General features: G+C 38.9%; 1 protein-coding gene across 21 annotated transcripts in view; it reads left to right on the top strand.

Moving 5' to 3' along the window:
* The first annotated feature begins 4,566 nt into the window (after positions 1-4,566).
* LOC116727229 (calcium/calmodulin-dependent protein kinase type II subunit gamma) overlaps positions 4,567-17,221 on the top strand; it is a 59,858-nt gene continuing 47,203 nt past the window's right edge. For 6 of the 21 annotated variants that reach the window (XM_032574518.1, XM_032574521.1, XM_032574520.1 and 3 more), the window contains exons 1-2: positions 4,567-4,812; positions 12,221-12,315. In XM_032574518.1, coding sequence (XP_032430409.1) covers positions 4,748-4,812; positions 12,221-12,315 — 160 coding nt within the window. In that variant the 5' untranslated portion in view covers positions 4,567-4,747. The remainder of the gene's footprint in view (positions 4,813-12,220; positions 12,316-17,221) is intronic. The other 15 variants (XM_032574527.1, XM_032574529.1, XM_032574523.1 and 12 more) reach the window with 5 other exon arrangements.

The raw sequence follows: 17,221 nt of genomic DNA, 5'->3' as shown, positions 1-17,221 counted from the left end.
AAATCAGTAAAATTTTCTTTGTATAGCAAATTTCAACAGCAAGGCATTTCAAAGTGCTTTACGTCATAACAAACACAAAAACACAAAGTCATGCAACATAGAATCAACAATCAAAACATTAAGTCAAGTGCCATCGTTAAATCTGTAATTGATTACGTTTCAAATACAACTCTAAACAGGTGAGATTTAAAGAAAGTCCATGTTTCAGCTGTTTTACAGTTTTCTGGAAGTTTGTTCCAGATTTGTGGTACATAGAGGCTGAATGCTGCTTCTCCTCATTTGGTTCTGGTTCTGGGGTTGCAGAGCAGAACCAGAACATGAAGACCTGAGGTCTGGTTATGATAAATAGGTAACTACCTATTTTAGATTTAAATCCTAGAAACAGGAAACTAATTAAAAATCATTCTAGAAAGTATAAAATAGAATTATAGATTGTGTCAGTAAACATGGATCTCTTGAATAAAGTCAATGTGAGAATGTGCAATGACACATGCAAGAGCACTAAATTTATATTTATAACGTTTGCCGTTATGTTAATGGATGCTGTATATTTGTGCCACCATCATGGTCTGGGTGCAGGAGAGCGATACAAAGAATAAACCTAACACTTGCTGAAAAAAATCACATAATTTCTCTTAAATTAAATCCTTCTCACTCCTCGTTTCCTCCTCTGCTCTTGTGTTTCTTCTGAACTGGGAAAGGCGTAGTGGTGTGTGGTCGGTGTGAGATAACAAAGGCTGAGGAGTTCACAATTATATAAGTTCTGTGGAGGCTGTGGAGGAAGAGGAGGAGAGGCAGCAGGGTTAGCACGTAGGAAAAGGAGGGCAGGAAAGGGCCAGTGTAGCCTGCGTTGCAGTGCTCATTTGTCTTGCACACCGACAAACACACACACACTCTCTCTCTCACACACACACACACACACACACCCACACACACACATGCTGGCCTCCTTTAGCTGCTCCTCATCACAGATTCAGCAAATACTGCCTCGCAATATCTGAACTTTTCACTGTTTTATGTTCCCACGCTGACAACCACGCAGAAAGATTTTCAAGTGAAATCACTATTATGCTCCTTTTTTCTCTTTCTCTCTCTCTCTCTCTTTCTCTTCCTCTCTCTCTCTCACTGTCAGAGCTGTTTGCTGTCCCACCTCTGGGCTGGAGTGCTGAGCAGGCAGCCACACACACGCACACACACCCCCTACACACACACACACACACACACTCTGAGCCTCTAACTGTAACTCTCCAGCTCTATAGCTGCCTGCAGCCCCACCCGCCTGTCCTCTGACGGCCTCCCACTCATGCCACATTAAACATTTAGTGAGGCACTCTGGATCTGTGTGACACCATCTTTTAGCGCCGCCAAGCTAACAGCCCTCACTCTGTGGAAAAAAACATAGGTACACGCCTGTCAGTGGAAACATGATATAGAGGTCGCAATGTTCCCACTGCCCCTTCCTGTCCCTCTTATTTACCTACAAGGGCACGCTCTCAGTTACGAGGTAAAATCAGATAAACCTTTAGTCATTATTCAATAGACGCATAAACTGTGTGGGGTTGTCCTTTTGCGTCACAGTTTAGCCAGGTGGATTTGAATAAAGGAAAATATCATCAAAAAGTAAATTTATTTCAATAATTCAGTACGAAAAGCGAGCTGACATATTGCAAAAATGAAAATCCAAAATGTAGTTCCTTAGAAATTTAGCTTATTTAAGATAAAGGAATGTTTATTACAGAATGCTATGCACGGCCTGGCAGACGATCACAAATACCCGCCACAAGATGTTGGCTATTCAGAGTGCATAGAAAGTTGAGTGGAAGGAAAAATGCTTGTCTAGACATTGGAAGATGAGCGACACCAGACCCAACAATGCAGTCGAGGTGAAGGACACTATTCCTTTCAGTACGTCTAAATTTTTTATGAAATATTTTAATTTTGTGCAAACATAAATTTTAAATTCTGCTTAGATGTAAGCATGGCTCAAAAACAGCAATTGTGTATAGAACTTAATTTGTTTGGAAAACAACGCTCAAGCTTTAACATCTTGGCTGATGTCTTGAAATGTTGCTTTGATATTTCTTTTCAACGCAATTTCCTTGTGACATCATCAGGTCATATCCAGTTATAGAGAATCATTTTCAATCCAAATTTAATTGACATTACTCCTGTTAGAGTCCAGCTCAATCCAATCATGCAGTCAGATTCAGATACGTGCAGTTTAATTTAATCTAAATTGTGATAAAACACGGTCAGATTCAGTTGATTACTAAATGTCATTTGGTAAAAATACTAATTTATATTCCTGAGCAAGCATGTGGCGACAGTGGAGTGGAAACAAACAGTTTTCCAGATGTGATAAAGTGCTAAATGGACCCGAAGATATTCTGCCTTCCAAGGTAGCTGCTTATGTCAAATGAAATCATCAAAAGCATCAAGCAAGTACATTAAAAATACCGATCGATGTTCCAGTTGTTAGGGATCAAGGGCAACTATTTGAAACAGGTGATTTAAATGAACTCAGTGTTTCAGCTGTTTTGAAAGTTTTTTCCAGATTAGTGGAGAATAAAAGCTGAATGCTGAATGCTCTCCATGTTTGGTTCTAGTCTGGAGATGTTGATACAACAACCATAAGTCTTTAATGTATTTTAGTGCTAAGTTTTTCAGTGATTTAGAAACTAACATCTGTATTTTAACGTCTATTCTCTGAGATACTTGGAGTCAGTGGAAAGACTTTAGAACTGGGATGATCTATCTTCCTGGTTTTAGTCAGAACACCAGCAGCTGCAGCTGGAGGATCGACTTTTTAGACAGACCTGTGAAGACACTGTTGCAGTAATCAGTGCAACTAAAGATAAATGCATGGATGGATTTCTTTAATCCTGGAAATGTTCTTCAGGTAATAGAAGGCTGACTTTTAGCTGTCTTTATGTGGCTCTGAAGGTTCAGGTCTGAGTCCATCACTACAGCCAGATTTTGGACCTGATTGCTAATTTCCAGCTGTAATAACTGAAGTTGTGTGTTGATTCTAGATCATTCCTCTTTGGATGCAAAGATAATAACTTCAGTTTTGTTTCTGTTCAGATGGAGAACGTTGTGACACAGCCACAGAATTTATGTTCTAAGCATAAATTCAGTGCTTGGATGGGTTCTGAAGGCATTAAACCCATGGGATTGGGTTTAGTGCAACTGAAATTGAGACATGAAAACAAGGTGAGGACGACTCAGAGTACAGATATTGGACTCTGGACTTTGTGGACTGGTGCCAGTGGAACCACCTCCTGATCAACAGAACACCAAGGAGCTAATGGCAGGTTTCTGCAGGTGCAGATGCAGCCCTGCCTAGTGATTGGTTGTTCCCACGGGGAGGTAACTGGTATATATACTTAATATAGCAAGGCCTTCAAGAAAAAATAGTTTCTGTCTTTTGTGAATCATTTCGAAAATGCAGATGTTGTGCTCTGAAGTGGTTCTGGTGTCGATCAGTTGTTGGTCACACCTGGAACATCCCCAGTCTAGGCCAACTCTGAAAATTTCTAGTTTAGTCCAAATTCTGACTCTAGCATCTTGTTTTTGCAGCTAAAATCAAGACTCATTTAAATCAGGGAACATTTTCCCAATCTGTTATTGTCCATATGAATTTATTTTCCTTGTTTCATGTTTTCCGCTGACAGGAATAAGCTGCCGTGACTGAGCTGCTTCAGGGTTTGTTCAAGTGTGTTTTCCAAGGTGGTATTTTGCATATCTTCATTGGTAGAAGTGGCTGTTTGAACACTGTTGTCTTTCTATCATCTCAAACCAGTCTGCATATTGTCCTCTGATCTCTGACATCAACAAAGGCTGTTAGTCCACACAATTGCTGCTTTCCTCTTCCAACCAGTCACATACAAATTACCTTAATTTGCCTTTCTTTCTTTACCATTCTAGCAAACAGTTGGGATTTCACTAAGCAATGTTTTCCACAGCTAGGATGGATTAAATGTGATCGGCTCTATTTGTGCAAACAGTGCTCCTAATAATGTGAATATGTTGGGAGAAAATGCATGAAGCTTAATTTGTCATAAGTTGTGTAAACAACCATGAGGAAGAGCATGGTCTTCTCTATTTTTTGCCTTGAACCGTGCTTGTTTCATAACCTGTCTGTAAGTATGTGTCTGCTGCAGTGAGCTGTGTCTCCCAGGGGTTGGGTGTATCCCAGCCAGTGCAGTAAAACGCTGTTGGGGTCTTCTTTGGTTTATCTGGAGCATGCATGAGCAGAGCTGGATCTCCAAATAGCCAGTCGTCTGCACCGTCTTTCCCCTTTCGGTTTTCCCCATCGAGGAATTTATTATGACTCTCTCTTTTTTATTTATTTTTTTCTTCTAAATGACTGAAGTGAAGCAAATATTTCACAGCTACACACGTTTTCAATGACTTCATTAGAACTGGAGGCATTGGTCTCATGCTGCACGTGCCTATTCTCGCGAGAATTTCTCCCCTTTCTTTTTTTTACGACACACACATACACACACATCATCATCATCATCACTCCTCCTCCCCCGACCCCTCCCTTTCCGTATCTGCTCGCCTCTCTCCTCTCTTTTCAGTCTTGCTTGCCTGTCAGAAAGGTGCTCCAGTATCGGAGGCTAGGCTACCCTCCTCTCGGACCCCCCTCCCCCGTACGAGAGCCAGCCGCCGTCGAACCCCCCCTCCCCCGCCGCCCAAGGCTAGGGCTCCCCACCCCTCTTTCTCTCTCACGGCTCCAACCATGGCGACCACCGCTACTTCCACCCGGTTCACCGACGAGTACCAGCTGTACGAGGAGCTCGGGAAGTAAGCAGCATCGTGTTTGGCTTGTCGTTTTGTCCCCCACCCCCGCAGCAGCAGCAGCACCACCAGCAGCAGCAGCCTCGCTTGAACATTATTTCTGTTTAGCCAGCTTGGCAGGTGATATCTGGCTCAAAATGCGCATTGGGCGAGTTTTGGCGATTTGCTTGTGTGTTTTAGAGCCGGGGTGCTTATTGTCGTGGGCTAAAACAGCCGCTCGCTGTCGGCTAACCGAACTAGCATCTCCCGCAGTAACGGACGTGCTACAATGGCTGATATTGATAAACTAGCCTTGTTAGCCCGCTACTGTTTCCCCTATAAAGACGAGATAACCACACAGAGGATGGTGCAGTGACAGCTGTTCGCCCTTCCGTGTTCGCCAGCCGGTATTTTCTGGTCTGCTGGAGCCGCCAGCGGGGCCCCCAGAGACTCCAGAGTCGCAGCCCTCTGACATTTAACCGGCCCGCTTAAGTCCGCCACAGTCTGACAGCTCCGTGCGGGCTCGGTGTACCTGCGGCTAACTAGGCCGGCCACTGTTGATAGCTTCCCCCCTAGAATGATTTCTGCAACCCCGTTGAGTTTGGCTACGTTCTCTGAACGTTTAGATCAGGAAGTTATTCGTTGCTGGATTCGCGGGGTTGTGCTTGCAGTGAAATGATGTCGGTACACCGACCGACACCGACCTGACCATCAGTTGTCAATAAAAGCTTTCTCCTTATGGATCTGTCATACAGCTGCTTGTCCGCTGTTGTGGCTCTTTACCGGGTAGGAGGCATGGGGTGTGTTTTCTCGGTATTGTGATGACTGTAACACAGAATTATGTGACCCAAATACTTTACCCAATTGGGAATTTTATTACCACTTGTAAATGTGTAATCGAACTTTGTCCTACAGACCTCACCCTTAAGGGGGCTTTATTACTGTTTGTCACTATTTTTAAAATCAAAATACAAGATGCATTGAATTTGACAGGAGTAATTACTTGTATGCAGCTACTGTCAAGTATCTTTTTTTATATGATTAACCTGATGACAAATTGTATTTTTATTCTTAACAATTTCATGTTTTTCAAGGTATTGTTTGATTTTTGGGGTAACATTTTATATTCTATAATCCACAAAATACATGTAAACAAAGATTTTTGACTCTTGGCTAAATTAGAACACATCGCTTCATAAAAAGTTTATCAGACTGATTATAATTACGGTTGAGGCAATCAATTACAACATTAATCTAAAGTGATCCAAGTTGGCAAAGTTTTCAAAGTGTTGCATGTCAAAAGTACATAATCTGAAAGAGCATTAAGCTTTTCACTTGCTTCCAACATTATCTATGTTGGTTAAATTAAAAATTTTTAAATGCTGAAATTTTGCAGTGATTTAGGTCCTTTAATTTACATTGTTCTTTTTTTGTTGAACAACTTACAATTTTTATTAGTAGCTTAGTGGTTAAATGACTGGTAATTTATGTGCAGCATTACGCTTCTTGTTCAAAAATCAGATTTTCCTCATTAAAATATCAACAGAGGAACATTTTGTCTTGAAACAAAATATTCAGTTTTTTCTCTTTTTTTTTTAAAGTAAACCTTACCGCTAAATCCGGAAATACTGACATGAAATTGTTAAAAAAAACAGGAAATCTGTTAATTACTTGGTCTAATTGGTAGGGATGCTCTGATCACCACCAATCATTATCGATCACCTGGATTGGTGGTTAATTTTTCATGTTATGTATAAATGATACTATGTGATCTGGCAAAGTGGAAAAATGATCTGGCAATAAATTCACCTAATTTAGACATAAAACATGCAAAATACTTGCAGGCCCAATACAGCAGCTATTCTGTCAAAACGACAACTGAAAAACCTGCAATTAGTTAAATAATATTTAACATTAAGGTTCTCAGTACCATAAATTATACATGAGTCAAATAAATATCACAAGTAAATAATGTCAGGAAATAGGGGAAACATTCATTTAATGTTAAATGCAGGTTGCATGAAAATAAACAATCCTGAATTACTAAATCAAAACTTTCTGAGAGCATGGCTAATTGTTCTGTACTGGTTCTGATTGGCCAGCTGATTAATGCTGGTTCTGATTGGCGTAGTAATTCTGCAGAACACAGGGAGGAAACAGAGATCGATTCTTTCCCCAAGAGATTATCTGTCTCATGTTGGTACATAGCGAATGTTTTATGTAAAATATATATCTTTTCTTTTTTGTTTAAGTTACATGCTGCAGCTTTAAGCAGACGTTCAGTGTGAGAGTTCTCTGCCGGCTGGAGCAGAAACGCCCTGCCTACTACCAGTAGCACCTAGCGGCGGTCCAGAAGCGAGAGCAGAACCCAGGATTTCACACCGCCTGCTCGAAGACTTAAATTATTTTTCGGGTTATTTGTTTAGCTTTCTGATCGTCATGCTTATCCGTGCGAGTGTTGGTAGTTGTGTGCTGCTGTAGCGGCAGAGTGATCGCTCCGGATGTCTTTTTTTACCTGCAGTGAGCCTTGAAATAGCCAAAATCTGTCAAAGTTTGGCTAATGTTTTTTAAATTGTTTTTTTGACGTGCTTCACCCACGAGGTATTTTTCCCCGTTCACTCTCAGAGTGTTATAGTTCTACACAACATCGCTTAGGATTTGCGATTGCGCAGTGTGAAGGAAAGGGAACATAAGCTGAGCGAAGTGAGATACTGGTGATCGGTTTTAGTGATCGACAGCAAGAGACAGTGATCGGCGATCACGATCACATACATTTTCACGGAAATCGGCTGATTATGTTCGGTGGCCGATTTATTGGCACACTTCTACTAACAATGTGCTCATGTTTAAAGTAAGTTGTTCTTTTTGGAACATGCATTTGGTTGATTTCAGATTATTCAAGCAAGGTTTTGTCAGACTACAACTTAAATAAACCCGTAATGTTCTGTAAAAAGTAATTTATTTTTAAATGGATAAACAAGGCATCATTAGAAATTCTTGAAACTGCATAATAGCGATTTAATAAGTAGTATTTGAGGCAAAAGCACAGCTAGCGGCAAAATGACAATGAATTGATTACAGAGCAGTTAGCAGCCGAAAACTTGCTTTTTGTAACAAAATTTTTTACAGACCTACAATGGACTCGTCGTATTTAATTTTTAAATACAAGAGACACAGAAGTAATAAACTTGGTGTGTTTTAACATTCTAATATACATTAAAATGTAAGATTGTGGGTTCACAAAGTAAGATTTTAGATATTTTATAAACAACTAAAATTCTTAAGAGAAATGTTGCTTTCACAAAGAAAAGCTCCCCAACTTTGAAAAAATTGCATAATTTACACCAGATTTGACTTGTTTATTCCAGTTTGCATTATTGTCATGTAGAATAAAGGTTTCACAAATCTGTGTGTTTGTAAACCAGTGTAGAATTATCCAGTCCAGATTCAACCAGATCAAATTTAGTAGATTTGTAACTAGAGATCATCAAATGCAGTCCATTTTCATCAAATAAACCCCTGCTTAATATTCCTTTAGCTTAGCGCTCATAGACTACAAGAAAATGAAATGCCTACTTGTCATTTTATACTTCTTAGAAATCGTTTGTGTATTGTCTGATGCGGTTTTTTTTCAAGTGTTTCTTTAATGGCTTTGCGTTTGGTGTTGTCCATCCTGATGAGCAGTTTGTGAGCAGACTATGTCAACAACTGCTTTCTGTCTGAAACGTAGACTTTGTCAAACTTGAAGCATTGGCGTTCATATTCTGGACTTTTGTGAGACAATTTTCTCTTCAAGAAAATGTCGGGGAATGTTGAGATTAGAGCTGCAAAGTATGTTGAATTGCAAAAACACCTAAAGCTGCGATATTTGATAGCATATTGTATTTTAAGTTGCATATATGCAAATTCTGCATCTCAGTAATGTGTCTGGCCTGTTAGATGGGCATTCACTACCCTCTACGCTCACACTTAATGTGTTTGCAGTGTCTGATGCTAAAACTAATAAAACTGTGATTAAATAAAGCCAGTAATGTAAATTGACAGTGCTCATGGGTGCTGGTCATTTTAATTTAATAAATTTTAACATGTAACAAGAAGCCACAGAGTTATTTATTTGGCGCAATTTTCACCTTCGTAGATGCCCACTTGTTATTTAAACACCGTCCAACTCACAATTTTTACGTCAATGAGCCTCAGAACGAGGCCGTCATAAAGCAGAGTTGGCGAGGAATTGCAAAATGGGACGTGGTGTAAACTATGCTCCATTAAAAACTAACTGCTGGTATTTGCTGGTTCTGCGCTCTCAGGCTCTTTATGTTACATTTGTGGCCAAAACACGATGCCATGTTGTGAAATAGCCTGTGGATAAAGTTGTCCAAGATGAGAGTGAAAGGACACAGTGTTGGGAAAGAATTAAAGATATTGTGCTACGTTCAGTAATCAGGTTTAACTGGAAAATTGTGAATAATGAAAAGCTTAACATCCCAAGATAGCTGAGAGATTACTAACTTTGTAAAATCTGTCTTATCTTGGGCATAATGGCATGTTAAACATTTTTATTGCTAATAAAAGAAGTCTAATTGACCAATATTGTCCATAACTTTGGAATACTGTCTTATTTTTTGACAACTATTGAGAAATTTGACAATAGATTGGTGTTTTTCACTAGGCTTCCTTAGACGAGAGAGATAAAAATCCTTAATGATACAATAATCACAATTTGTTAGAGAGAATTGATAATTATTAGTTCTTTTCCTTCATTAACTCACATTAAGCTGGTGATGACTTGTTTATTTCAGTCTGCCTCAATACTTGCAGTGCAGCCATTGTTCCCTAAGCGAGGCACGCTCTACATGCCTGCTATGTCTGAAAAGAGCTTTTCAGTAATGCTTCATCTGGTCACCACGAATATTACAGAAATTTTAAAGCATCAAATATGTTACCATTCAGGATTTCCCCCATTATAAGCCTGGCGGGCCACCAGGCTTTACTTGTGCCCCCACTAGGCTTAGCATTGCTTATTTATTATTTCAGTTTTTTTTAATGTTTGCATTTTTTTAAGAGTTTATAGTTGGTGTTCAGATATTAATTTTCCAATTTTCAAAATAACACATTATTTTTCTCCAAAGTACTGTCTCAAGTATGACTATGGATGGTGCTCATTGTTTTGTTAAAAATCAGAAAAAAAACAAAACACATAATTATCAAGTGATATTTTAAAATTTCTTGTCATCTTTAAATACTTTTTTTAACTCAAAAATGCGGCGGGCCGCTGGATGAATTGACTGCTGAGCACCCAAGCACTGGGCTAAGCATGTTTTCTAGGGGAAACCTTGCCATTGGATATATTTTGGACACGGATTATATTTTTATCCAGTTAAAAAAGACAAACCATTAAGAAAAAGGAAAGAAAGGGACAATGAGAGCATCAGATTTTTATTTATAAGTTGATGTGGACTTAACATTTTCTCACAGTTTGTGGTATGCAGTACTAATTAAGATGATGTTGGTTGGCGTTTGCAAAACAGCCAATCCAGAAGCACCATTTATTTTCCTTGGTGCTGATTGGCTAAACTTCCATAAGCGGTAACAAGGAAGATTGTTGAAATTAGGACGTCTCAAGTATTTGCTGATTTTAGCTATTCATGTGAGGCTAAATCACAGTTTCTAATACAATTTCTTTTTTCAATTGATAATTATTTATGATGCAATCCCTATTTATTAAGAGGTTTGCTGATAAAAGGAAGTGATTCTCACTAACCAGGATGTTTGTACTTTCCAGTCTAAAGTTCCTGCATTTTAGGACAAAGTGAAACTTTGCCAGTAATTAACAATACTAGTACATTTTGAAGAGCCAATGATCCAGTGATCAGTTGGTCTGAAATTCAATCAAAAATAATTAACAAAATGGAATCATTTCAGAAACTGTAAATTCTTGGGTCTTTCGTCAGTATTCTAATAAAAATCGTACAGGTGACGCCGTGCGTATACCAGTGAATGGCACCTACTTTTTGATCGTTGCCTCTATGACATTGCAGTGCTACAGCTACTCAGCTACTATGTCTTGAAACTACAAAGTGTCATTCATATTACTAAAGGCTCACAGGGCAATTGTTGGACTGTAGTTTTTCTTTATACAATTTTGTTTTAAAGAATTTAAGCCTAATTCTATACGGAAAATATTTCCTTTTCAGTTTCTTTAAAGAATTTGCATATCTTAATACCAATTTCTGGCTTGCTTTGAGGTCTGAAAAGCAGGTTCTAACTTGGGCTGATTCAGATTTTTGTTTTCTGTTTAGTATTTCCAGTATTTCACCGGCCAGTCATCAGCCAGAGCCAGTCAAAGGGAAAATCGGCCTATAATAATCTCTGGTTGTCTGATTGGTGCATCTCCAGACAACTTTGGAGGAGATGATGATAATTGATGCAAAAAGTTGAATTTCAAGTTGCCAAAACTCCTTTCAGGTCACAAAATCTAAATGCTGACAGACTTTCAAACAATAAAAAGCAAATCAGGCTACTAGTGTAAGGTGTCTCCCATTTTCTTTTACCTAAATCATCAGCAACAGCAGCAGCCAGAGGAGGAGGAGGACATTGCTCCTATAAAGATATACTGTCCTTAATTTGCAGCTGCCATTTCCAGTCTGCCCCTGTAATTGAGATAAATCAATGGCACCAATAGTGCAGCCGGTGTACACACCTACACATAGTCCAAAGTGGATCTGGCCTCCTCTGGCCTCTGATTCTCCCCTGGACTTGACTGCTTTTGTCTCAGCGACCATTATGTTAATGCGTTTAGAATTTTTTTTTTTTGCTCTGTCGCAGTCTATTACTATCGAGGGACTGACTTGTACTTGTGTCACCTGCCACCTCTCATTTGCTGTTAAATAATTGAAGATCCGGGCAGAGTGCAGCAGAAAGTTGCAGCGGGTCGCTCGTCGTTAGGAATAATGAAAGTCGCCTTCATATGACAGGAAAGCTAGAAAATGTGCTGATAACACAGGCTGCTGTAATTATATTTTCCAAAATACATGCAGATCTTTTTCTGGGCCAAAGTGAAATTCTAGCTTTTGTGTTTGAGCATATTTATACCCGTGTTATGTTTGCTTTTGAAAACTGATTTTAAAGTTTTGGGGTTTTTTCCCCCTTCCTCTAGTTAGTTTTTTAAAATGTTGAAAGAATTGGAGCAGATCTTAACAAATGTGATATTATTGTTGATTTATCTCACCATTTCATCTCCTCTACTCTGATGCCCTGATGGCAATGACTGTAAAAAAAAAAGGTGTTTGTGTGAGCATGCGAGGGGGAACATTCAAAAACAAACCACTGTGACTAGGCTAGAGCGCCGCTTCAAATGTCACACTTTGTTGAACGTGTGAGGGGAGCGCGTTTGAAAAGGAACTAATCTTTGGCTGTTTGTGCCCTTTGTTCATAGGGGAGCTTTTTCAGTGGTGCGTAGGTGTGTAAAGAAGTCATCAGGACAGGAGTATGCTGCAAAAATCATCAACACTAAGAAGCTTTCTGCAAGAGGTATGGTATCCCCCCAAACACACACACACACACCCCCACACACACACACACACACACACGCACCCACACACACACACACACACACACACACACTCTCACACAAATAATGTGCATGCTTGATTTGATTTGTTGGCTTTAAATGTTAAGAATTGGTTTTGTTAAACAAATGACTGCTCATTTTAAAAAAAATAAACAAAAGTGAAAGTGTCTTTACAGGTACACCTACATAAATTGGAATATCATTTATTTATTTCAGAGATTCAATTTGAAAAGTGAAACTCATACATTATCCATTGCACAGAGTGATATATTTCAAACGTTGGTTTTGGTTATTATGGCAAAAAATCTGTTTCTCATGAATTAGAATATGTTTCAAGTCTATTAAAAAATGAGGAATTTTTAAGAGAGACCACATACTCAAAAATGTCAGTTAAGTATATTGTTAAGGCTCCTTTTGCTTGCATTATGGCATCTTGACGGCGTTTCATGTAGGTGATCAGCCTGTGGCTCTGCTGAGGTGTTAAGGAAGCCCGGGTTGCTTTTACAGCAGCCTTCAGCTTGGCCGTGTTGTTGGGTCAGATACCATGCTCATTAATCCAGGTATTGGTACTTTTAACAGCGTGGACCGGAGCCAAGTCCTGCTGGAAAATGAAATCAGCATCTCCATAAAGCTCGTCAGCAGAGAGAAGGATGAAGTGCTCTAAGATTTCCTGATAAACGGCTGCGCTGACGTTTAACTTTATAAAGCACAGTGGACCAACACGAGCCGATGACACGGCTCTCCAAATCATTACCGTCTGTGGAAACTTCAACCTGGATTCTGTACCTCTTCACTCCTTCTCCAGACTCATTTGGTTTCCAAATGAAATGCAAACACAAGGAATGTGACAGTTGTAGGCCAAGTCTTGGATCCGTCGTATGCGTGTCCTGACTCATGAAGCACCGTCTCCAGGCTCAATTTTTTTTTCCACAGTTTTCTAAAGGCTGCAGTCATCTGTTATTTTGCACTAGGCCTGAAACAATACATCAGATTAATCGTGATAATAGACAACTAATTTAGCAATCGATTAATTAACAGGAGCATAAAGACTAAAAAAGACCATTTCTGCTGTATATTAAGAGCAGAAATTAAGCCAAAACTGTACAAGAAATATAAACATTTTGTATTTTAGACCATAGGAAAAACTTGGTTTGTATATGTTATATCCAGAACTGGTTGCAAAATATGAGCTTCACCTGGTTCAAATTCTGTTAAAAAAAAATGCTCTTTCCTATTAAGCACCTTTTGCTATCAATTATTAACTTGTTAATCCAAAAAATAGTCAACAGATTAACCTGTATTGATAAGCCGAGCAGGAAATGGCTGAGCTTTTCATATATTGAAGTTTATAAGCATATTCTAGCTGCAGACGGATTCCTTGCTACATACTAAAGGAATGCTGTTATTACATTGTTAGGCAATAAAATGTTTAATTGAATTATTTGCATTTATTGTATTTCCAATATTGTATAAAAAGGCTTAAATTAAAAGTCTACGGAACGTGCCAATTAATCGTCAGAATAATCAATAGCTCAATCTATTACTAAAATAATTGTTTGTAGCCCAGTTTTGCACCATTTTTATTATTTCATGTTTTCCTTCAGCTCAACTTTCCACTGATATGCTTGTACACTTCACCTTGTGAACAGGCAGCTTCTTCAGGAGCGACCTTTTCTGGCTTATCCTCCTAATGGAGGGAATAAGTGTCTGCCTGCTGGACAACTGTAGAGCCAGCAGTCTTCCTCTTGGTTGTGTAGGCCGTAACGCAACATTTCTCAACATTTCAAATATCGCTGGCCAATAAATTGTCCCAGTAATTATTGTGATAAATGATAACATTGCTTTGAGGTCAATTTTAAGTGATATATTGATGATAGTAATGCTAGCTTGCCCTTTCAAAGACCAATAAACTATGATTTTTGTAAATAACATTTAACACTAGAACCAGAAGATGTTTTAAATATACAAAATAAAACGGAAATAAAAACCACTTACTACTGAAACCATAAATAAAATGGATTATAATGTCTTTGTAAACAAAATTTTCCTTACAAAAACATTAACCAGAATGGAACATATCAAGCTCATTTGAATTAATTATGCAATTAATTAATTGTTTATTGCGACATGCTTATTTTTAAGGCTTATTTCATATTTTGCACCTGATCTAAACACTTTTACATTAAATTATTTTATGAGTGTCCAAGTGATGCTAATTTAATAGTATAATGAAGTGATTGCTGCTTTGTCCACTTTAACAGATTTCATGCAGTTTGTAGTGGCAGCTGTCAGCTTAAAGGCAAAATCACAGCAGTTGTAACAGCAGAGGAAATATTTTATTAAGCTGTTGTCTGTCAAGTCTTATCAGCAACTTTTTAATCGTTTATTGATTCTCTTTATAAACGCCTAATTGAATAAGTTGCTGTAGCTGCTCCAGTATGCAATTGCACCACTGTTGTACAATTTATCGATCCAGGCTCATCGAGATCCAAACATAAATGACGAGACATAAAGATTTTCAGGTGTCTCTGAGAAGATTTCTCTTTTCACATTGTCCTGTGTGTATTGTACATGCACGTGGAGTTCACCGACATCTGTTGTGGTTCGTAATGATGATGAAATATCTCACTGCGTTCTTCTGTTTTGTATATGGCAAATTAAAGACCCAGATCTCCTCATAGTTTTCACACACACCTGGGCCTCTTTGTTCTTCTTTCCTGCCTCCTCTCATTAGCTTCTCACCTCTCCCTCATTGCCCGTCTCTGGTCTTTCTGAGCAGGGAGATTGGTTTGTATTGAGGCTAATCCACTTATCCTCAATGTATCTTCATCAACCACTAAGACCCCACAGAATCCATAGGCGCCTCCCTGTTTGCCCTGTTGTTGACTGTGATGGTATTTGTCTGCATGAAGTAGACGAAGAGAGCACAGAGTGATGCTAATAGTGCATGTCTGTTTGGTGCGAGCTTGTAATGCTATTATTGCTCCATCCGTACCATCAAGTGTCCACATAGTGTAGCTTCTAGTATTAATGTCCCAGCCATGAAAAGTAAGAGCTCAGCAGAAAGCTGTGGGCTCTTTGCAGAGGCAGAAAGTAAAGAGGAGGTGTGTGTGTCTGCTTATAGAAGAGGATGAATTTTAAAAGCGTAGTTCAGTGATGCCGCTCTCCAAAGAAGCATGATAAAGTGAAACGTAATAATAAGTGATAGAATCTGTAGATTTAGTTTTCTACATGGGCAGCTTTACTGACGGATACATTCAAACAAAAACATTCTGCCTGGGAGGATTTGGGTAATTTTTTTGCCCTTATGAGGTGAGTGTGGCCTCTTGCTTGGCCTGGTGGGTAAGTCTGTCAAAGCTCTAGTAAACACTGCAGTAATCTGAAGAAGGGGGAGGGGAAAGGAGGTAAGGAAGGGAGGAAACCAAAGAAAAGGTGTGAAGGGAAAACATCTTAATGGAGTTTATGCTGCCTAGGACTGGACTAACCACTAGTACAAAGTAAGATTTGAAGCAATTGTGTCAAGCATTAAATGTCCAATTGCTGTTGTTTATAACAGAAAAGTACGTTGTCATGTAGCTGCTAAAATATGTATATGTTACAGGGTTTCCCCCATTGCATTATAAGCCTGGCGGGCCACCAGGCTTTACTTGTGTCCTCACCAGGCTTAGCATAGCTTATTTATTTAAGTTTTCTATTAATATTTGCATTTTTTAAGACTTTATAGTTGGTGTTGAGATATTAATCTTCCAATAACACATAATTATCAAGTGATATTTTCAAATTTCCTGTCAACTTTAAACATTTTTTTAACTCAAAACGCGACAGGCCGCTGGATGAATGACTACCGAGCGCCCCAGCCACCGGGCTTAGCAAGTTTTCTGGGGAAACCTTGTGTTATGACTTTTTGTTTTGATTTTCACAAATGGACCTACAAAAATATAGAATAAGTATCATCAAGTTTAATAATTGTTTTTGGCTTTATTGTGCAGAATGATGTCTCTTTTGCCATTCTGCCCTTGGAGTACCGCTGGGAGTATACAAGGGCAAATACATACTCATACCTGTCAAGTCTCCCGTTTTGACTGGGAAACTACCATACTTTATCCTTCTGTCCCTGCGTGTTCCAGAGTTAGGATTTTCCCATAAATTTCCAATATTAGAGTAATTAGGCCTCGTTACAACTATTTAATCCATTGTTAACATGTCATAGCGTGTTTTTCTGAGCCGCCTTTAAATGCAACATGAGCGCCGGTTTTACACCTGTGACGAAGACATGCTGCTGCTGTGCAGAGCTGCACAGGTGTGTCTGAGAATCATGGTAGCAAACCAGCAAAAGGCCAAAAAAATATTTGCATGTTTTTTCCCTTCCAGCTAAAAGACAGAGTTGATTAATGCTGTTCGATGCAGATAATGTTAGGTAAATGATGATTAGCTAATGCCAATATATCACATTAAGCTTGTTAAGAATAGGCTACTCATTTTGTTGTTCTCTCTGTGAAAAAGTGGGCAGTACTAGTTACATTTACTTGAGTAACTTTTTGGGAAAAAATGCACTTATAAGAGTAGTTTTGCTGCACTGTGCTTCTTTCTTAATATTTTTGTTGCTACTCTTACTTGAGTAGATTGATTTTGCATTTAAAGAAATATTCTTCAGAGATTAGAAAAATTAGATTCTTAGATTTCTGCAAGGTATGAGCGAATATTTATGCAAAGTTAAGCATAATTACTCAACATTTACTTATGTTACCCAACCCACCTCCCTCCCCACTTCCCCACCCTCAGCCCCACGCAAAACCCCCGCTCCGACAGCAGCAGGGGACGGTTTCCCGAATCCTCAAGTCCAAAACTTGACAGGTATGCATACTA

This window comes from Xiphophorus hellerii, chromosome 10 (genome assembly GCF_003331165.1).
Source record: "Xiphophorus hellerii strain 12219 chromosome 10, Xiphophorus_hellerii-4.1, whole genome shotgun sequence".
Classification (NCBI taxonomy): Eukaryota; Metazoa; Chordata; class Actinopteri; order Cyprinodontiformes; family Poeciliidae; genus Xiphophorus; species Xiphophorus hellerii.
The sequence above is the reverse complement of the archived record's forward strand: the minus strand, read 5'-3'. Positions and strand labels throughout refer to the sequence as shown.